This window comes from Corvus moneduloides, chromosome 8 (genome assembly GCF_009650955.1).
Source record: "Corvus moneduloides isolate bCorMon1 chromosome 8, bCorMon1.pri, whole genome shotgun sequence".
NCBI classification, from domain to species: Eukaryota; Metazoa; Chordata; class Aves; order Passeriformes; family Corvidae; genus Corvus; species Corvus moneduloides.
In genome coordinates, this window is record NC_045483.1 from 24,543,067 (window position 1) to 24,566,099 (window position 23,033).

Sequence of the window (23,033 nt, forward strand, 5' to 3'; positions counted from 1 at the left end):
CCCTGGGCATGCTGCCTTGTATCTTTATTCTCCATCAATACGTGCACTGAAACTTAGTGATTGCAATTACATAATGTCCTCTGATTAACATGTCTTTAGAGCAATGCAGTAGTAGTATTACTGCTGTGGTTTATGTCTGTTTATTTGGGTTTGACAGAAGCATACTGAAGTTTAATTTGCAAATATAACAAATATTCGGTAGTACAAGACCACATTCCAGCTGCCTGCTAATTAATTATTCCTGATGCAAGGCAAGACCAGCTATGTTCTGTGAGACTCATCCAGTTTGCAGATTAACAAAATGAGAATTAGTAAGGCTCTGCAGTATTTACATGATAGATCAAAGTCCCGACGTCTTTGAGAAGTACTCTTACATGGCTAATGACTTCTATTCCTTCAAGATTAAACTTCTGCTTGTGAAGCTGTGCTAAAGAGCAAATGATGCAACTACTTCAGTTTGTCAAACTCCCTTCTTGAGTTGAATATTTAAAACTGCTGTACTTCAGCTGACAAACTGCAGGCTCTCTGTGCAATCTCCAAAACTATTCTGTTGTTTCAGAGCTCAGTATCATCCAGCTCAGTTGCTTGTATGAAATAGGTGAATGGTTTTAGTTCATTTTTCTTGCTGTTCAGTTTTGCTGTTCGTAGCAAATAAACCACCGGAGCTGATATATGAGTTGGAAGTGTTAAGAGAGGAATCTTGACAAAAAAATATGAAGAGTAAAATCCCTGTATTGGGATACCTGCTTGCCTTAGAATTCAGATGGAGATCCCTGGGCTGAGGTGGGCTGGATCCATATGGACAGTGGTCATACAGTTCTTGTTCTGCAGAACACCAGGGGACTCCAGGCGTGCTTCAGGATGTATGTGTAAATCCAGTCAGTCAACTGACTTTTATTACATTTTGTGGGAGCTCCAATTAGATATGAACACCTCTTCTATGCCTTTTATAAAGGGGTAAAACAGATGTTGTGCTATGAACTGGTATTGTGGCATCTTCCAGATTCACCTCTGTCAATTACTTTCATCAGAAACTGAAGCAATGCTACAATCTTACTGAGTGTGTAGAAGCATAGACATAAATAACACAGGTGTCCTATAAATAATTTGGTACTTGGGATGTCAGTCTCAGCTACACTGAGATGCTTCCAGATACAAATATCCCATAGAATTTAATATCCCATTTACTTCTCGGCATGGTTAAGTTTATGTGGGGACTTGGCAGTAGTTTTTCAAAATGTCAGCAGTTTTCAATTAGTTCCAACACATAAATGAATTATTGCAGCAGCCAGTGTTGGGAAGCCGAGTGCCCTGTCCCCTCTCGCTCAGCACTGGGGACACAGCGTTGTCACGTTCATTGTCACAGCTCCCTGTGCTGTGCAGGGAGGGCGTCACATCACACAGCTCCTGCAAGATACTCGGAGAGATCAACGTTGGGAAACAAATCACATCTGTTTCTCTTTCAGGCAACAGTTACCAAGGTCATGGCAATTTTGACTTCCCGCATGGGAATCCTGGTGGCACATCTATGAATGACTTCATGCATGGGCCACAGCTGTCACATCCCCCAGACATGCCGAGCAGCATGGCAGCTCTCGACAAACCTCTCAGTCACCCCATGCAGGAATCTGTAAGTAATGGTGCTGGGCACGTAGATTCTCGTTCGTGGGGGTAAGGAGCTCTCATCCAGCTGATGGACTTGCTTTATACTTTTTGTGGATTTCTCACCTGAGAAGTTTGTGAAATAGAGTAATCCTGAGAAATGCCGGAAATGCCATGTTTAGTTTCTGGCCATTTTGAGTTTTTGGAAAAGCATTTCTGCACTTCTTGAATTGCCATTTAAGCTTGTTTATCCAAAAGAAAGAACCTGGCTCAGTGTGCTTGTATTAATCATTGTGCTTTGCTCTGACACATGAAAAAAAAAATGTACTTCATTCCCTAGGCCAGCAGGACCGTGAATATCCATCTCCAAGAGACAGCTTGTTAAAGCACGATATTGGATGACTTCAGAGCAGGGACAATATCTTCCCTGGCTCTTTCTCTGAGGGAAGAATTTGCATCAAAGCGTTTTGAGGGGGAATTCTACTCAAGTAGCATGAAAGGCACCTTTAAACTTTTGGTAATAGGACAAGCCTGTAGATTTCAAGGAGAGATGCTGCCACTGGTCTGAGAGTATCGATATAAGAGACTGAAAAATAGAGGTTCCTCAGGTCTCAGATGGTGGGGCAGAACTGTGCATTGGAAAAGCAGCTTGCTCAGAGCACTGAGTTATCTATACAGAACTTTATATATCTCCAGAAAATGCAGTACTGCAGCAACTAGGTGATAGAAAAGCTACCAGCAGCATTTAGCTCTTAGGCATGGTTAGTCATCTATTTTAACTTAGTGTGTGGGGTGTGTGTACATCCTTTTATGTTCATTTAAGTTGCAGGGCAGGGGGTTTAAAGTGTGCTGTTACTGCACAGGAAGGATGTTTAACTTGACAAGTCATATGTGCTGTGTCTTTAGTGAATCCTAGAAAGTACAATTTCAGAATGTAATGAGGAAGTGTGGTAGCAGATGCTCAGCAAAAGCCTACTCAGTCAATGTCTCCTCTAGCTGGCAGTGGGTTTTCCAAGGAGGATGGTGAGAAATAGAAGAGAGCAGAGAAAGAGTTCTTAGTATAGTTTGGAGAGAGTCCAAGTACCAAGACTGTCTGCAAAGGAAGAGTCCAGAAACTGTAATGACTTCACCATTTTACAGGCTAATAAATGAGAACAAACATGCTGTAAACATAGTTTTGCATTGGCAAATTCCACATACACATCTTAGAGTGGTCAGAATTCTCTGCATTAGAACCAACCATGCAGTATTAAAATACAGTAGTGAGAGGAAGTAATATCAGCCTGAACCACTCACAGCTGCTTTCCTCTGAATCAAACTCACAAGGAATTATTCTTTGTTTCCCATTACCTGGCACCTACCTCTTGACTTCATCAGTTAACAGCTATACCTTTGCTGTAGTAGTTGCCCTGATGAAATTTCTGAAGTGGTAGGATACGAAGTGGTTGAATATAATAGTGAAGAATTTGTAGCTTTCTGAAAATGGGACTGTTTACATATAGCAGAGATGAAGGTTTCTCAAGGCTATGCATGTTCCAGAGCTGTGGGAGTGTATTTGTGCAAATGTTAATGGATTTTCGGTTCTGTGGGCCAATCTGTAGCAAATCTGACACTTGCTTATGATAGCCGGCAGGTAAAGTAAACCTTTGCCTCATTTCTCCCTCATCTATCATGATACTCAAGCAATACCATTTGGGAATAGGAAGCAGTGCTAAAGCAGATTCCTACATTGTGTCAATGGCTGGTTTTCTGTAATGAGGATCAATTTTCAGGTCTTTTAGCACAGGAGAATTGGATTAACCTTGTCAACGTGGCTGTGCAGTCTTCAGTCCACATTTGAGGACTCTAAGTGCTCCCACACAGCCTTTTCAGTGTTATAAAATCTCTGCTTTCCTCTTTCTCTCTTACCCTCTTTCTTTTGTTCTTTTCTCTCAAAATGAACTGTTTGTCTGTAGCAGACACTCAAGAAAAGCATCTTTAAAATCACTGTTTTTAGAGAAATAATATGCCTTTAACACATGCCTAAATTGTGTAGCTGCATGTCGTTGGAGAGACACTTCATACAAAAACAACTGTAAACAAATTGTGTGATTGAACCAAGGTTTTAAGATGTTGCCTGTGCTCTTCTCTGGGGTTCTGTCTTTCCGTTTTACACAGTTAGTAGATTTTAGTAGTTTGCACATGCTATTCACTTTGGCCATTACAAGTTTACAAGGTGAGTTGGGATTGGATGTTTGGTCTGGTCCTTTTACACCTGAGGTCTCTCTTACTGGAGCTGAATGCTGCTGAGGAAGTTCCTGACATTCCTGTTTTGAAGCTTTATGTGGTGGCCCTTACGCAGTGGTAGGTAGAGAAAGTTGATTCCTCCAGATCAACTCTCTGGAGTCACTCTGTAGGTCGCTGCAGGAAATGCAGATACTTGCCCAGTGTAGGTAGGGCTGGGTAACCAGGGATGAATCAATCAGAACTTCCTTCCCTCAACACTGCTGTTCCACTCCTATGGAAGAAGAAAAAAATCAAGACCTGAAACATGACCAGAATACCCCTTCCCCAGCATAGAGTGTTGTGAAAGCTGTGGAACAGATGCTACATTGCAACAGTGCAAGATTGCTTCAGAACAGCTGCCACAATCACATCATGTTTTGTTTTCAGAAATTGTAAACAAGTTTTAGACAGAGGAGAATTCAGTTAGCTCTAGGTTAGTGCTTCTTGCAGACAGTGTAAGGGGTGACTGAGCAATGGATGATGACACCATGGATTCATATGCACAGTGAGGTGATAAGAGCTGGTACCACTGTAAAAAGTCATCGCTCTTGTTTTGTATTCACTTTTCCTCCCTCTCAGACCAACAAAAGAGTTACCTCAGCCATATAGTGATCTGGACCCAGGTACTGGTGAGATTGGAAACTAATTCAGGGGCAGGGTGGGGAAATTCAGTGCATGTCTACAGGGTTTCACCTTGCAGACATGGAAAAGGGGCGGATGGGAAAAGTGGCCAAGAACATCAGCAGGGCAGGCAGGACGGCATCTTTTAGTAGTTTTGGTATCTAACACAGCAAAAGAGTTGGTAAAACTGTGACCCTGGTAATGGAGAGAGATATAAATCATTGACTTAACCTGGTGATATTTTCCCCCCCCCACTAATAATATTCTTCAGAGACAGAAGGAATATTGCTGTGCAGGTGGCAAGTCCTGTTGCTGCACGGTGGTACATCTCGGTGCTCCTAGAAGTCACTGTTGGGCTGTAGAGTTGTGTTCTGTGCTATCAGGCTGAAGATGTAGTTGTCTGCTATAAGCTTTTCTTTTATAGACTGTAAATGCTTTAAGAGTGGCAAAGTTTATGCCTCTAAAAACAACTCTGGAATTATCTTGCTATGCAAGCAAAGGCAACTTTGTTAGACTCTGCATTCATAGTGCGGGTTAGTGCTTTCAGAATAAAATGGTGGGAGTTGCAGGTACAAGCTAAACATACCCAAAGTGTGTTCCTTACAATGTGTTTGCACCATATCAAACTTTTCATTAGTTAGCTGAATGCAAATAGAAAGTGTTCCAGTCCTGAGCATTTTGCATTCTCACTGGGAGGCTGGTGGAGCCAGTGGCCTAAGTCAGATGGATTTTGAACCTACAATGGCTCTTCAAAGAATATGGTGGCCATCAGTCTTAAAATAAACAATTACTCCCTATACAACAGTTGTCTAAGGACCCAAGTGACTGTCTTATCAACTAAATATACATATATTTAAATCCTTGCCTGTATAAACATAATGTAGAATTTCTAACCAGCTTATTTGTTTTGAAATTTGTCTGAGAACATATGAATTCCTCCCCTGGTTTAAATAATTGCTGATATAGACGTGCCAGTCTGACCCTTGCCTTCAGCATTCAGGGACAAATGTAAGAGACTATTCAATATAATCCTTTATGGTTTTGTTTTTTTCCGGAAACTGGTTTCCCGCTTTAACAACACTGTCATAAATTGCTTTTTACTTTTTGCTATTATTAAGCTTTCTAATTTCCACATTTTCTGTTGCACACATCCTCAATGAGTGAGGAAGGAAGCAGTACTATTAAGACAGACATCTACTTATACTTGGACTTTTGCAAGGTTTTTGGGCTGCAAATTCATTTACATTAAAGTGTGGTCTGTGGGCAGATTTTGTACAAACTTACCCCTAAGGTAACAACAGTGTTGTAGAATGTTTTTCAAGTAGTCAGACTGTGACCCCAATGGCAAGATATGCATCAGTACTTTTTGCCAGTTACTTTAAAATCTCATATGGGAAAGAGAGCCAAATGCCATGTTGCAGGTAGGATCCTTTCCACAAACCTTCATAATACCAAAGTATTGAAAGTCACACTCCATGCAGCTGAGTGTGACCGTCCCAATGGATCAGTATCCAAGTTTCAGTTTTCCTAAGAGTGGTGAAAAGTACTTTTTAAATATTTGTTTCTCTATTTTTTTTTCAATGGGAACATTTAAATTAAGTTTTGTAATAACCTCCCTTTTGCTTTCCAAAGCTGAAGGCTGAGGTTAAGATAACTTTGCAGCTTATGTGATATGAAAGGGTGAACACTGACATAGCATTTTGCTGGTTTCTGTTGGCTTGGCTGGATGAATTTCATGCTGTTGTTGTATGTATTTGTTCTTTTATTTCAGCTTCACTTTGTCCAATATGTAGCATTCCTCAAAAAATGTGTGCATTTTTTGTTTCTCCATATACCCAAATAACATGAGGTATCTGATTCTGAGGCATTCAGACTCTTCTTTCTCATGGCACCAAGGTCAAGCCCCAGAGAATCCACCAGAATTAAATGTGACATGCAGCAGAAGGAAGAATTGGACTTGTGCATTTTTATTGCTTCTCTGTCATGTGAGAAAGACTTTTCCCCCATTCAGTAACAGGGTTAGGAAGGCATATGTGGATTGGTAGTTTATTCCCTACAGAAAAACATAAAAATCCATGAAGCTCTTGCTAGAGAACTCATCCACAGCATGAATACAAAGCAGAGTGTGATCGTTGGCTTAGTTTAAGCTAAGGCAGTGTACTTTGCAGTCAGCAGGTGTGCAGCCACCCACAGCAGCTCGGCTCGTGGTGGGAAATGCGCTTCCTGAGCCGCCTTGGTTCTGTCAGCCGTCAGAACCCAGGAATATCAGTGAGGAAAACCTTCAGCCTTTAACAGGGGTGTTGCATTCTGAGAAGAAAAGGAGGGAAGAAGTGGGGAAGAGCTGGTGTTTGCAAGATGTTTGTAATAAGCTGAAACAGGAATAGGCTGCGGTGTCAGGAAGCTACCAAATAGGGGAGCTGAGCAGAAATGATGCATTTTCTCAGTTCATGAGTTTCCTGGCATAGGGATCATTCAACAAATTCTCCATTTATTCATAAATTCTTTTAGGGCAAAAGCATCTGCCTTGCTAATGCTGAGCAGCACCCATAAGCCTCCTTCCCTCCTCTTTGCAGTGCATTGTTTTGCATCTTCACAAAGAGTTTTCCACATTACAAGGAAGCAAACCAACAGCACAAGTCCAGTGTGTTGTTCCCCCTAGCAGACAACCTTCAAAAAGCTGAAATACTTCCTCCGGCTTTGGGATATGGAGTTTTCTTTTCCGATGGTGCTTTTTTATTTCTTTTTCTTTTGTTTGTTGATTGGTTTTGTTGGGGTTTTTGGTTGTGTGTGTCATTTTTAAATTCATTTCGTTTTATAACATGCAGTTACAGAGTCAGGCACGGCGAGCACTGTACCTTGTGGCCTCACTTTCTTTTCCTGCTTTTTTCCTCCTCCGCAGATCCCTCATCCCGGCAGCACTGATCAGTCCCATACTTCCATGCAGCAAGGTTTGCACGTCCCTCACCCCAGCAGCCAGTCAGGGCAGCCATTACATCACAGCGGGCCTCCTACCCAGCAGTCCCGGCAGCCACCCCCGGCCGCTTCTAGCAACCATCCACACAGTGACCTGCCCTTTAACCCCTCCTCAGCCTTAGAGGGTCAGGCTGGTGGACAGGGAGCACCCGACATGCCGGAGCCCTCGCTGGATGTAAGTCTGTGTCATACTCTCATCTGCCTGCCATAGCGTGTGCTTCGCATCGCGCGGGAGGGCGGGGAGGGCAGGGGACGGGACCCGCTTCCACAGCACATGCCATGCTTTCATGCTTTGGTACATGGGCACAGGTGCTGCAGCCAAGGTGACAGGGCACTCCCAGCCTGCTGGGAGAATGGATGGTTCTGGTTGGAGCAGCTGCATGGTGTGTGAGCCATAAGCCTCTTCCTAACACCAAGGCAGGCGTTTCTTCAGGCGGCAGCTCAGGCATCTCCTCCTTTCCCACCTTGGCACTGGTTGGGCTGTGCTCTCCTACCCCTCAAGCTGTCGCAGTCCTGGATAAGAGGAGGGACACAGCTGTGTGTGGCTCTATCTGTGGTGTTGCTGTGCCAAGCGAGCTGCCTGCTGAGCCCTGCGGCATGTCCTGGCCGGCAGGAGAGGGATCTGTGTTGGCCCACCCTGTGACACTGTCCCTGCTCCCTGCAGCCAAAAACTGTCTGTGCCCTTCCATACCTGCTCCTGTGGGTGGCTCAGCAGCACCAGTTCTTCCTCCCCGTATACTACACAGGAAAGTAAACAACAAGGACATCTTCTGCCTCCTTAGCTGCCATGGGAGGCAGCTCACAACTAAACAAAATCTAGTTTTAAGGCCAAAAGTAGTCTTCCATCTCTTAACTTTGATTCAGTGGAGTTGGAAGTGACTTATCTGAGGTATATCTCTCTGGTTAGCTATCTACCTCCCAAAATATAAATTCCTCAGCACTAGGATTTGATTTTTGTTTGAGTCATGCATTCCTGTATGTGTATCTTCTGTCTGTTCCAAAGTCTGCTGCTGCACAGTGAAGTTTCTTAGAGATATGTTCGCTTCTGTTCCTTGGATTTATCTGTATTTGCTGTTGCTGTATATTTGCATCTTCACTGTCACACAGGAGCACTGGGCTGACAGGTAGCCTCACAGGGGAGGGAAGGGGTTAGGGGACTGATAGAGGCTCCAGGATGCTACAGGAGCAGTGATCAGTGAGGCAACTTCTGCTGTTTTACACAACATGGTTGTGTGCACATCTTTTGGGAACAATAGTTCATGTGGCAGCTGGAGTTCTGAACCCTTAAGGACCCTGTATGAGCAATACTAAAAGGTGAAATTAAAATGTCTTTTTCTTTCTTCCAATATTTAAGAAACAGAGTATTTTGTTATGGGTCAAGCACCCATTCTTTGGTGAGAAGCAAAGTACAAAAATCTGTACACTTACCACAGTACTGTGGTTCTCACTGACAGAGGATTGCTGGTTTCTTAATGGGAGGCAAGTGCTGTACAGTGTAGGAAATAAACTTATTGGAAATACTGTGATCCTGATCAGATGGATTATTTTAATGGGTGTATTGTGGAACCTGGCTGAAGAAAGTTCCATGCAACAAAGCAAACAGGGCACTGTACTATGGGCAACTTGGCCCACTCCCTACTGACATAGTCATGGTCATTCTACAGGAATTCAGTGTGCTGCAGTCTAAGGTTTAACCTGGGTTAAAGGATCTACCTCATATGGATGCAGACACAGATGGGAGATCTGCACTGGTACTTCAGACAGCAGAGGCTCAAGACTGAAATCGCTGGTTAGATCTCTCAATTTGCACTTCAGGAGCACAGGGTATACTTCTCCAAACTATGCCCTAAGTCTGGCACATTCGTGTGGCTTCTGTCCCCATCACACCCTTGCAGGCCCTGGCACTCCTCTCTCTTCTGCTCCTACTCTAGCACAGCATTCTCAGCTCCCAGCAAGTCCTTCCTGAGGTCTCTGGTTTTCACACCAGCGGGGCAGGAGGCTGGCTGTGCTGCCTGACCCCTCTGACTGAGGGAAGCTGAGGTCACCCTTACAACTCAGAAGACTTATACTTCACAGATACTGAGTATATTGTTTAAAGTTTCACTTTTCTTAAAAAAAAATCTTTTAAAAGAAATCCCTTGTATACAATAATGAGTCTCAGAGACAATGTGTTAAATTTTTAAGAATGATTTGTACAATTGTAGGACAAATTCCATTTTTTAATTTCTCCACACTTTTTGGGGCTGCCATTTTCTTTTGGACTTCTGTACTAGATGTTCATAAAAATATGACAGGAGGTGAAGTACATCTAAAAGTCTCATATCTCCAGTACCATGACAATAGCATTTTTACCATGAATAAAAGGAGGTGGTAGTTTAAGAAAAACATTCCTTCTGGGAGACTCTGTTTATGTAAACTTGACATTGCAGCTTTTTCAAACTGCTTAGAAAGCAATAAACTTTTTTCTGCATTTCATGTTTAGCTTATTGAAAAATACATTCATCCATATAGAGTTAAAAGATGAAGTTGCATTTGCACAAGAATAATAGAAGTATATAAATACAATATTTATATGTTAAATGTGAAGCAGTCAAGCTTTTTGTTTTATAATATTTGAAAACATAGAACTACTCAAAATTAATTTCTCATACCGACTATCAAGTTTGTTAAAGCAGTCCATATTTTTCTGTCTTTAACACAATATGGAACATAAAAGGGGTTTATTACAAACTCTTCCCTGCAATTTTTTATATATGACACATTTATATTTGCCAAGAAAAGGGTAAAATGCATTATAGAGCAGAAAACATTGCCTGATGCACAACCCAGGAGTTACGATGTGCTTGTCATCTGTCAGATCAAAGAGAATGTGTTATGATGGTTTGAAAAACAAAATTTTATACTTGGAATACAGTATTAATGGAAACACAAATTGAAGCCCCACAACTATTCCTTTTGATACTTTAAAGCATTGTGTAGATTAGGGCATCTTCTGTTGGATGGAGTGTTACACCTGTGACTCTTTAAAGTGTCTGGAATTGCATGTAATGCTGTAGTCAAGTAAGTACTTCCAAACACAGTAAATTCCTGCCACAGGAAGGAGGACTCACCCAGCTGCTTTGCCGCGCCTCTTTCCATACTCCTCAGTTGTTTTTTTCCCCACTTTCCCTGATTTATTGGTTGTTTCAACCCTGGGTGAGTTCCTTGCTCCAGGTGACTGTCCCAGAGCTTACATCAGTGCACTGAGGAGTTGCTGAAGGTGAGGAAAGGAAAGCGCTGCCTCCTTGTGCGGAGATGCAGGCTTTGGGTGGCCATCAGACTGATGTGTGAGAGCCAGACCAGCCCTTGCTGATCCACCTTAAAGCTCAAATATGTATTACTCAAACTGCATGTTTCAAGTGTTTATGAAGCGTTTCAAGTGTTTATGCAGCTCATCCATAATGAGCATTTATCTGGAAGTTTTTGTCAGCATCACAAGCCAGGCAATATGATAGGGAGGTTGATTGAGAAACCCTAACTGAGATGATAATGTAATTCACAGGTAAAAACTGAGTCACAGAGACTTTCACAAGCAAGTGGATATTGTATCGTCTTAGGGTGTTAGGCTTGTGACACTGCCTTCTGATTTATTTGGATATATTGTTATGAAAACCAGATTCCAGGAATGTGTTGTGTTTAATCCCTTTTTTTTTTCTTAGTTGTGTTTCTGTTATCTGTAATTTTCCTTTTGTCTTTGTATTTTATAGCTGCTTCCAGAACTCACAAATCCAGATGAGCTGCTTTCATACCTGGACCCTCCTGATTTGCCAAGCAATAGCAATGATGACCTTCTGTCTCTCTTTGAGAACAACTGAAACCATATGTGTTCTCCCACCCTTTTCACTTGTTCACACGTGTGTGGCTGCACAGTGAGGAATCTTAACACTCCTTTTCCACAAGAGAAGAAAAAAAACTCACAACTTGATCCAATGGTGCACTCCCTGCTTTCTTCATCTCGGAACTGCTTTTGTTAGCTTCAAAGACTGTGAAAGTGACGGGAGAAAATAATACAAAAGTTGAATAAATGCAGTAATCTCTGAGTCTGCCATGCTACATGTGACAAAGAAGCATAGACAGTTGTGCAGCTATTGGAAACCCCATTTGGTGTTCATCCTCTAGAGAGAGAGTTCTGTGATAAACATAGTGTGAAGTATCTTGGCAAAACCGGATCTTGGCAAGGGAAGAAAAATCAACAGAATGGAACTGTCTTTAATTGACCCGTCTCAGAGTGTCTTTACAATGCTTGTTCTTCCATTTTTTTGAAACTGTATCTCCCTCTACCCCACCTCTCCTCTGCCCCCCTCCAGCCATGGGTTTGCCTTGGAATGATGGTCCTGGCCACACACAAAATGAAAAAAACCGCGTACAAAGCTCAAAAAAGCACAAATCCTACAGTCAAGTGGCAAAGATAGGGAAGACACACAGGCCTGTCAGAGGGAGCCAGCAGTTTAGCTAATGCGACTTCGGTCACAGAGTCCTGAGATCTTCAGGCTGCAGCCGTGGGTGTCAGTATTTCTGCAAGCACAGGGATCTTAACCACCTCTTTGCAGAGGATTCCTCTGGCCCAGCACACAGATTGGAAACACCCAGGAAAACTTAAAAAAGAGTTTGCAATGTTTAGGGATTTTCTGTGGTTTTGGTTTCAAATCAGTACCGTTTCTGGCTGCGTTAACATCCAGCTGTAGAGATTGCTGTGATAGATCTTTTTGCCATGTATGCCATACATAACGGAAAAGAGAGGGAGGGGGGGATGCAAACCAAACTGTTTCTGATTATTACCTACAGCCTTCGGTGCCCCAAGAGTTTGTGTCACTGTGTCACTGTCTGTACTGCACAATGCATAGTAAGACAAGCTGGGTTGAAGGCAGCGAGGAAATCATTGCAGGATGGAGGGAGAGTAACATCACTATCTGCATAATTATTTTTAATAATCAGCTTGAGAAGGGGCATTGACATTGGACAGACGTCTTACAGCTTCATTTTAGTTTTGCTTTGCATTCTGTTTTCGTGACTGTTACAGACACTTCAGCCTTTTCCTTTTCTCCTCCTTCAGTTTCTTTTTTTAAACTTTGGCTGCTGGGATGAGTTCTTTCTCCTGAAGGACCGAGTGTGGGGAGAATAAGTACCTGTCAGTAGATTGCTACTGCCCTCAAGAGACCCTGCTGCCACAATTACTGTCTTGCCCCTGTGATCTTTGCTTCTCGTGTGGTTGCTGCTCCTGCATGAGCTTCCTATTGCTTCTGTGCCCATTTCTGTGCTCTTTGTCTCTCTTTCTCTCTCTCTCTTATAAATGATGTACAGTAGCTGTGTAAGAAGTGCATGTGTGCCAACTTTGCCCTCATGGTGCAACATTTCAGCTTTTGCCCACTGTACAGTTATTGGTTTTGTTTCTTTTGATACTAAAGCATATTTGACCCTATTCCTTTTCCTCCTCCCAAATCCAATCAAACACCCTTCTTTTGCTCGCCACAATGCATTTTAAACTGAAGTGCCAGGCAAAATTTTGTTTGTTCCTGTCAGTTTGACTAGATAGCTTCCTAGCCCTCTGTGTTTAGTTTGCAATGCTGTAAATGGCATCCCCTGTGCTTACGACTCTGGATTTGCTTTCCTCACCAAAGTCATGTTTGTAAATTCTCTGCATTTTTTGTTTTATTTTGCTCTTTTTGTTAACATTTCCCACTACTGCTGTACGTGCGTCGTGGTATATATATGCTAGTCAGCAGCACCTTGCTGTAGATATTAAAGGAAATGGCGGTTTAGTTCTTTTATTTTCCAGTAGGAGTATTGAATCTGTCAAACGTATTATGTAGAAATGGTCCCACACTTATATTTTTCCTCTTTCAAGTTTTTTTAAAGAAAGGCGCTGTTCATTATGCAAAATCAATTATTTTAAGAATTGCTATTGTAAATATCTTTGTGAATATTTTAGTATTGTCTTTGATAATATTCAACATTTTCATGATCTGGTTATACTTTTGCTGGTGTTTTTAAATACCTTGTCTGAAGAAAAATATGGGTCCTTTTTTAAAAAAGAAAATTGAGGGTTCTTTAACAGAATAAGGGAGTTGGGTTTTGGTTTTTTTTTCCCCCTATTTTCTTTTGGTAAGTTAGCCCAAATTTCATATCCATTTATGTGATGAACGAATTGATACATCAGGCAGTACCTGGATAATCAGGGCCCAGCTCTGTCATGGAAACATAACTGTGTTTGCCTAGGGAAAAAGAAACCCCAGCTGATCGACTGGTGTTCATTGACTGTGGGTGATCGTGAGCTGGTAATGGCAGAGTTTGTTCATTTGCCCAAGTGAGCAGAACATGTAGGACCAGCTGTCTGACCAGGTAAAGATGCACTAAGGCAAGCAGCAAATCTGTATGGTACCATATTTATATCGCTGTACTGGTGCTCCGATCTCTGAAACTGGGGCAAAGACACTTAGGGATGTTGGTGGGTGGGGGAGGGAAACAGTATAGTATATTTTATTCTGCTTAGAAGTGTCTTTTTTCTTATGTAGGCTTGACAACCTGTAGAGGATCTCTGCAGAATATTAAAGATACCTTGGTGTAATACATGGTAATACGGTTGTGGTGTGGTGCTGCTATCACACAATTCCTAGGAAAGACCATTGTTCAGTTATGGATACAGATGTGTTTTGTAGCCATTTTACTGTAGTAGTTTCCCCCTCATTTTTTGCTGCATTTTTTATATAGGTCTGGAAGTCATGTGCAGAGGTGGCTAATGATAAACTGACTTTATGCCCTTAGAGTTCGTTTTTTCTATTTGGGGGGTAAGTTCCTTAAGCCATAGCTTTGGGAATGAAGATGATTTCTCACTATTAGTTGGAACTGGTTGCTCTGATTTTTTTTAATTGATTCTATTTAATGTTCCATTCTCCACTGATTCCTGAGCAGCTAAGTTAGTCACCTAAAATTTATTTTCTCTTAAACACAATATTAGTATTTTAAGCCAGGTATGTTAAGGATTGACCTTTTGCTAACTGGTAGTATTTAAAATGTATCATTTAAAAGTACCTGTTGAAAAGCATAAAGGGAAAAAATGCCCCATAGATATTAGCAATATGTTTGGAGCAGTGTTGGCATCTGCTTTGTACAGTAATAGATAATTAAAGCAGACAGTTGACATTTTAAACTTGCAGAAACGTTTGGTTTCTAAGCAGAACTTAGAAAACACAATTTTTACCCATCACCCAAATGTTGGACATTTGAGACAGTTTTAAAATTTATCTGTCAGCTAAAATCAGGTACTGTATAGTGAAGTCAGTATGAAAAAGCTTCTGAAAATTTAGGATTTTTTTATCTGTTCACTGCCGTATTAAAGTTTAGAGAAAAAAACCTAGCAAATAGGGTAATCACAGTCATTTCTTTTAAAGCTTAATTATTATATGAGATTCCAGTAGTATTTTTCTTCTTCTTTTTTGTTTGTTTACCTTCTAATCGTTTCCCTATGGAAGTTCATCTGGGAAAGAACCCACAGAGATCTACAGTTCTGCTGCCAAGACATTATTATAGGACTGACAGATACACGCCAGTGTCTGCAGCGGAGACTCAAGGGACAGCTGTACATATGTAAATGACAAATAGAGACGTGTTAACAGAAATGCATTCATTTTCCTTGGAATGTGCATTGTTTTTATTTCGCAGGAAAAAAAAAGCTTGAAGCTCCATCTTATGTGGAAAATGAATCCTGTTTGTTAGCGTTTGTGGAGTCTCAGCATTTGTTCCACTTTCACTTCTGTAATATACTCTGATCCTTTGTTTTGTTTTGTTTTATCTACATGTAATATTTAGCTTCCGTGTACTAGTCTATCACCTGTGTATTTTTAGGGTGCTACAGAAATAATGAAGAAAAATACGGGGATTAAAAAAAAAAATTGTAACCAAATTCATACTTTGTACAATTTTTGATATCACGATCAGAGGAGAATTAAAAAAAAAAAAGTACAATCTGAGGTAACATGCAAAAATGGCCATTGTCTTTGTTTGTACATTGTATGTACAGTACAATGCAATCATTTCATACTTTAAACTGGTCAGAAAAAATAATTGTGATTTTTAGTCTTGCAAAACTGTATGTAGTTAGATGATGTGACAACCTAATATTTATCTAATAAATATGTATTCAGATGAAACCTGTATATTAGGTGTTCATGTGGTTATTTTGTATTTAAAGATCAAATTATTTGACTATTGCTAGACATTTATATACTCTGTTGTAACACTGAAGTATTCTCATTTGCTCATGTTAAATTTTTTTTCCTAAATAAATTTGCAAAATTAAGGTCTGACTAATTGGCAGCTGCTTTGTAAATTTTGAGTTTCTTTTTGAAACCATGAAGTTCTCCTTTGCCCTCCCTGGTTTGAGTTAATGTGGAAGTTAGTTGCACAAGGTGTACCTTTTTCAGAGAGCAGGACTTGGTGCAGGAAGGGAAAGGTGTGAACCACCCTGGAGACAGAAGATAAAAAAAGATTATGAATGCAAACATGGGGTCACACAGAAAAAAGTCCCTGCCAAGCAAGGTATTGGTAACTTGCTGTTCCATATGCAGGGCACTGCCTCTCTCCCAAACAAGTCATAATTACTTTGAAATGAAATCTTTATGTGACATGAATAACAGGAAAGGATGGCTTCTCTCTGGGATTGGCACATGTGGAGGTATTAAACATCCAGCACCTCTGTTTTAAATTCTTCCAAGTTTGATACTTTTCTTTCAATTGGAACCTGTCATTAAAGTGAAATTAGACAAATTTTTTCTTAATGCATCTTCATCTTAAAGTTGAAGCATTTGGTTTCTAAATGCAGCCTTTGATTTACAAATCTGCTTAATTTATCTACCTGTTCAACTGTAAGCAGCCTGAATGATGACACAGGGAGTACACACAGGATATCAATAACATGCACAGGTCCTGTCCTGGCAGAGTTTGCACCGAACGGAGCCCCAGCCACAGACACCAGTCACTGCATCTGAGAACTTGTTTTAACAGATCTACTGAGTATCTGTATTTGTATATGTCATTTATAAAGGCGTTTAGGCTGAACTCACCTTTGAAATACATTCAAATACCTGGGAACAAACAACCATTTCACAATATGAGTATGCAAGCACATATAGCAATTATTCCACACCTCCACAAGGGCACAAGTCTTTGTTGTTGATTGAGATACACACGTGTGTGTGTGTGTGTGTGTGTATGTATATATATGTATAAATCTAGACTAGGTATTTTTCTCAAAAGGGAAAATCATTTGTTTCTGAATCTCAGTTTCTGCTTTCTGTGGTGGTACTATCTGTTCCTGTGGAGTTTTTAGGATAACATAATAAAACTGAGTTACAGTGTACACAGTAGTGAAACAAAAAGTATTTATCCATTCTAGCCCATAATTAATAACTATTTTGGTTTTGGTATTGTTTTCCTGGAAGATCCCCAGAAGTGTCAGCAAGACATAGTGCAAACTGACTTTGGCACTGTACAGCTGGAGGAAAGCACGAAGAACTCGAGTGATGTCCCTAAGCACTGTACATTTTTCAAGCTTACTTTGAAATCTGAGGAGGCTGCAACAATCCTGAAAGTGGTGTTTCTCCCAGATGTCACCTGAGGCCCCCAGGGTAGGTAAGCTGTGTGTATACACTTGATGCTGGTGTCTCCTGTCCCATGCCCTGGCAGTGTGTTCTGTGTGTTGTGCACTCCGCATGTGCTTCCAGAGAGACACCTACACAAGTATCTGTCTGAGACTTCTTTGTTAAATCATGTGCTAATCAATTGTTGAACAACTTCAGAACAAGCTTATTTCCCTGCATTTCTTCTCTACTCTTCCTCATCAGTATGGATCTCTGAATCGTATTATTTTGTTTGTGCACATTGTATTGTGTTGCCATGCACTTGGTCATGCTTTTTACAGGAGTAATACATGGAAAACAATTAGAAACATGGGAGGTGGACCCCTTGTCTCTTTCCTGTTTGGACAGTGGGGATGGGAGTCCTGTGCATAGAGCTGTTTGCTTTCATTTAAAGTAAGCTAGTTAACACATTAAACAGCTGTACAACTCTCACCTGATATTCTATATATAATTCATTAATTTCTTATCCTTTTCTGTTCCCTTTAAAGAATATATTTTTACATTTGTGTACCTAGTCTTATATTTGTATGTGTAGTTAACCAGAACTCACTTCCCTTTTATCTGCTTAAATTCCACATCTGTACCAATCTTCCTACATTGTGAACTTCCAGTCATGAACGACTACCTTTCTTTTTTACATTTTTAATTATTTCCAGTATGTCACCTTATTACAGTTTTCCACTTCGTGTCACTGAAATCCTGCTGACTCTTAGGTAGGATATTGCTCCTGATGTCTGTCATTGCCTCAATGCACTCTTGATATTTTTTCTGTCTAAAAAGAGCACAAGATTTTTCTTGTATCAGACAGACTGCTGAAAGCTTCTGCTGAGATATCTTGTTTCCATCAGTCTGTAGAATTTTCCAGGGTAATGTAAAAGTGGCCCCCCAAGGAGCCTGATCAATGATGCAATTTTGTTTATAAAGCAAGCAGGCAGCAATTAGGTCATGACTCCTGCAGGCGTTAGCAGGCAGTGTGGCACAGGTGGGCTGACAGGTTGGTTTGCCACATAGTTCATCCTCATTTCCAGAAACTCCTTGCCTAGACCGTAATTGGTTTCTTACAATTTAAGTATAGCCTTCTGTTAAAATCCTTCTCTTCTAGATGAGATAAGGACTAGATGAGATAAGGCTCTTTCCCCTGTCTCCTGAATATTTCTGCTTGATTTGTCCAGTATCTTCCCAAATACTGACTTCACCGTACTTCTTGATAGATCCAGTTACACACAGCAAAGTTAATGCTAGTATTTACCACTCCTAAATACACTGGCTTCTCTGCACCTTTCTGGCTCTATTAGACATCCTAAGAGGTAGATTTAAGATTATCAATTATGGTTTTCTCCTAGGTCAGAGTTATGACCAGTTTAATTTTTAATTGAATTTTAAAGTTTAGACTTTCCAGTTTGTCCACAGCTGTTTCATGATGTTGGTGGTTTTAGATTTTGTTAAGAATTTTCTGGCACATTTAATTTGTCACCTTGGTCTTATATGAACACATAGATTATTGTGAACACAGAGACAGGTTGCTAATTTTAATAAATTTTGACTAGTTAAACACTAGAAAAAGACAAATATCATTTTTAGATATTTTAGTTTGCAAAAACAACTGAAATTCCCCACACTTACTTAATGAATGCTGGAGTTGAAGTCTTAGTGTGTTTTTAATGCATATTTAAATTTATTCAATTTTTTTAAATTTCAAAATTATAATCAGTGCTCCCTTTCCTTACTTCTGTGTTTCTCGGAATGTACGTTTTTAAGACAGGGAAAATCAGTGAATTTTACCTATTTAGCAGTCTGATGAACTTCCTAGTTAGTGACTGGCTGTGACAGCCGGTTCATAAAGTTATTCAGAATACATTCCTTCACAAGAAGTCCTAGCAGTTTTCCTTTCCAAGTTATGAATGATGGTCCTTCTGGGAAGAAGCATGGCTTCCATATTGCCACTCTCAAACTGCTGGCAAAATGTGAAGTGGCACTGAGTCAGAGTCAAAAGCTAAGGAAAGCTAGACTGGCTTCTCTGAATGCTAAGAGAATTTCTTACCCTTAGCTTTGAAATGTTTCACCAAAGGCTTCATTATCTAGAGATGATGTTCTTTGACTGTAAATGTGACACATGTCAATTTGCATCTGACGACTTGAGAGCTCAGCTGCACATTGGGTGTGCAGGTGATGGTCACATGCAGTTATGTCATATAGGGACATCATAAGGTTCCACTCTAACTGATGTAGTACTGCTGTTACGTGCTAAAGGTAAGCAATCCTTTCTGTAGGGAAATGGCAAAAAAGCAGAGAGGAATCTGAGATTCTGTGTGGCGAGGTTGCTTCCAGCAGAGTTGTTCATTACACAATAACTGGTGGGATTTTTTTAGTCTTGTTACATCTGTAAAACTTTTAATTTCTAGATGATTCTTGTTCACACTGATGCTGTCTGACCATCTTTAGCTTCCAACTGTGAAGTTCCACAACTAAAAAATATGTCTCAAAACCATGATTGTTTTTAGAATTAGTTTAGAGCAGACAGGATAATTCATCTTGTACAAGGTACAAAAGCAGCTGTTACCTCAACAATATGCTATATATAATGTATATTATATCTATATTATGTATATAAATATAGGTATAGATCTGTATGTTTTATATATATATGTATATATATATGAGATGTATATTTATAGATTTGCACTCAAGGAAAACCCAAGTCTTTACCAAGCAGCTGATTAAAGCTCTGGTCTCATCTTACTCATGCAAGATGAAGTATCATGACTAATCAATTGTAAAAGTATTTCTGATACTATTACCTTGTTACTCAAACCAGAGGTGGTAAATTAACTGAACTGATCCCTGTAAATTTCAAGTTGTGTTACAATTGAAAATGCTCTGGTTTTAAAGGTAGAAGGGCTCCTGTAACTCTTGCTGTATCTTAATATTGTTTTGTAAGTATGCAATGCCTCTCCCACCCACGGGCATATGAACGTCCTGAAGATTTGTGAGGCCACTGGGAGTAGTAGCTACATTTAGCTGGAACCTACAAACAGGCATTTTAAATGTCCTACATGTTTTGCCAGGCTGTTGTGATCTATCTGTTGGCAGCTATTCCAGTGTGTGGACAAACTTCTGGGAAGCTGCAGGAAGCTGCAGGGTGCCCTGGGCACTGCACAGAGGCGCTGTGACACATTAGCAGTGGGTTGCCATGCATTATGCAGGGAGATTGAGTAATGAATTCTGGGCAAGCAGTGTCACTCAGAAGTTCTGAAACAAAAATGCTAATCACAGCTGTAAAGAGCGTGAGTGGATGAGGTTTTTCTTGTATGACTATTTGTAGGTAATTAGTATGAAGTCATGTGGGGAAACTGCTCCTTTATGTACAGTGTGTGCTGGAGAGAATGTTCTCGTAGTGAGCTTAGTTACTACAAGTTCCTTAGAGGAAACCTCGAACAGGGGAAATATTTATTAGCATTTTTTCTTTTTATCCCTAAGTGTACCTATGTGGCCACTCTGTGCCCTTTGAGCTCTTGTATAGTTTAATTTCACACTGCAATCACTTAGTGTAATGGAAAGGTCTTTCACCATCTCCCCCACTCCAGTCCCCATTCATAAATAAATGCATATCACAGATACAGATCACAGAGCTGCTTTCCAGCTCTTCACTCATCTTCTAGCTTAGCCAAAACCCTGAAGAAAAAATTAGGCTGAGTCTTTTGAAGTGCAACACATCCAGGCTCTGCAGGTGGAGGGTGGGAATGCCCACTGCAAATTCCCGCTCTCCTCACTTAAAATCAAGCTGAGTACCTGTATGACTTCTCCTTATTCTAACAGTCCTGATTAGCAGAGTCTTTGAGATAACCATGTCCCATATGTGCAAGGGTTCTTATAATGAATCTCAAAATCAGTACCGTGGAAATTCCTTGTATCAGAGTATCAAGTGATGTTCCTGTGGAATGCACCTAATGGTAGATTGCTGCAGCCTATTATTTGAGTTTTTGTTTGCATGGTCCAAGCACACAGTCCCATGAAGAGCATATGAAAATGGGTCACAGACCATTTTGAGTTCCATATAGTTGCATTCTTGCAGTTGGTAGGTTGCAAAATGCGATCTTATCACATCTGCCAACAGCATCAATCCAAGATTAACAATTAACCTACATTCCTGTGTCACAAATGAGTAGGCATGCAGTTGGACAGCTAGAATTGGGAATGTATATTATCTTTTTACCAAGGCACTGTCTGTCTGCTGGGGTAACACCCTTTCAAGACCCTTGAAATCAAAATTCCCAAATTTTAGGTCACCTTTCAAGCATTTATTCCTTCTTTTTCTTTGGAAGAGCCACTTAACTGCCATTGTTGTTTCCTGGCTGTCTTGGCACAGAGGTGGTAATATTTAATCAGTTACTGAATAGTCTTTCTAAAGACTTTTAAGTTGTAAGTAATATATCAGCATGAAATTCTGTTACTGTATCATTCAAGGTTCTGATTCCTGTGCAGAAATTTCTCTGCTGTACGTAAGAAGGGTCCTTTAGTAGGTGGTGTTTAAAATTGTCTATTTAGAAACTAATGTCAAAAGGGCCCTTGTTGTTTATCCATCTCTAACTTCTATATCATTTTGGGGGAAAGGAGAGGGGATGATGAAATCTGTAAGGGTGGGTACCCATATCTCTGATAGCTCTGCTGCAGCACCTCTCTTGACTTGTGTCTGCACCCGTTCTGCTGCCTATCTAGTCTAGTATGGGTGCACTCATTTTCCAGCCAAATGTACTTATCTCCCTGCCCTATGTTGCAGAATTTCAACGATGAACATGTCTACAAATGGATGTGTTCAAAACTCCCTTAAAATCATTTCAGTTTGCTGATCTAGCTCTAAGCCTCATTTGGCAGTGATATAGTGGCCTTTGACAGTTTTTGGGGACCTTTTTCTGTCCTTCTTGGAAAGTGACCTCTGTAATTCACAAGTTCCTAGTCAAGCTGTCTGCATGAGTTGTAATTCATCTGACTCTGCAGGAGTAGACCATAACAAGTGATTTAGTAGCTTTATTGCATAAACCTAGAGATAATAATTCAATCCATATCCTCAAATTAAAAAATCACTGCTATTTTGTCTTCTCACCAAGGCCTGAAAATGAGGAAAACTGCTTTGTTTGCTCTATCAAAGATGTCTGTGAACTCTTCTGAGCAAAATAGTTCAAAGCTGTTTCACCTGTGTTTCCTAAGTGTGAAACAAGATGGTATTTTCTTTTGCTCATCTTTTGTCTTGTTTATTAAATAATAAATCCTTCAGGTCCAGAACTGTCCAGTGTTATAGGTATAAACAGAACATCTAATTTTTATTTGGGCTTCTAGTGGCTACTGCAAATAAAACATTATTAAAAAGGAGTGTGAGGTTTTTTATGGGTACTAGAGAATGGGTTGATGATTAGATAAACAAAAGTCAAAATTTACCAGAAATGGACTTGAAGCTGAGAAGATGTGACAAGCTAGGTAGAATTGCTGATTTAGCTCTTATTAAAAAAAAAAAAAATAAATCACCTTTAGATTATTGGTAAAGAAATAGAAAATACCAGCACAGCACAGTATGCACAGTCATTGCTCATCCTTATCTTGAATACTGTGCAAAGATCCCCTTATCCCAAAAATCCATAAAAGTGGAACAGCTCAGAGAAGAGTAATAAGGATGATCCAAAGACATGGAAAAGCTTTGTTATAAATAATAATTGAGTTGGCTGTGACTCTTCAGTCTTCAAATGAGAGGAAAAGAGCTGTAGGTCTTTATGACAAAGATAGATACCAAACAATTTGTCTCCTCCAGCACAAAAAGTAAGGCATACTAGATGAAGGCAGTTGGAGCAATATTCAAATAGATGCTTGATGCTCTGGGCAGCAGGCCAGTGGAAGGGCAGCTTCCAG

At 40.3% G+C, this 23,033-nt stretch overlaps 1 protein-coding gene across 10 annotated transcripts in view; it reads left to right on the forward strand.

Moving 5' to 3' along the window:
* ZMIZ1 (zinc finger MIZ-type containing 1) overlaps positions 1-15,796 on the forward strand; it is a 293,828-nt gene extending 278,032 nt beyond the window's left edge. For 9 of the 10 annotated variants that reach the window (XM_032115721.1, XM_032115720.1, XM_032115724.1 and 6 more), the window contains 3 exons: positions 1,467-1,630; positions 7,388-7,636; positions 11,208-15,796. In XM_032115721.1, coding sequence (XP_031971612.1) covers positions 1,467-1,630; positions 7,388-7,636; positions 11,208-11,315 — 521 coding nt within the window. In that variant the 3' untranslated portion in view covers positions 11,316-15,796. The remainder of the gene's footprint in view (positions 1-1,466; positions 1,631-7,387; positions 7,637-11,207) is intronic. The other variant, XM_032115726.1, reaches the window with a different exon arrangement.
* The last annotated feature ends 7,237 nt before the right edge of the window (positions 15,797-23,033 follow it).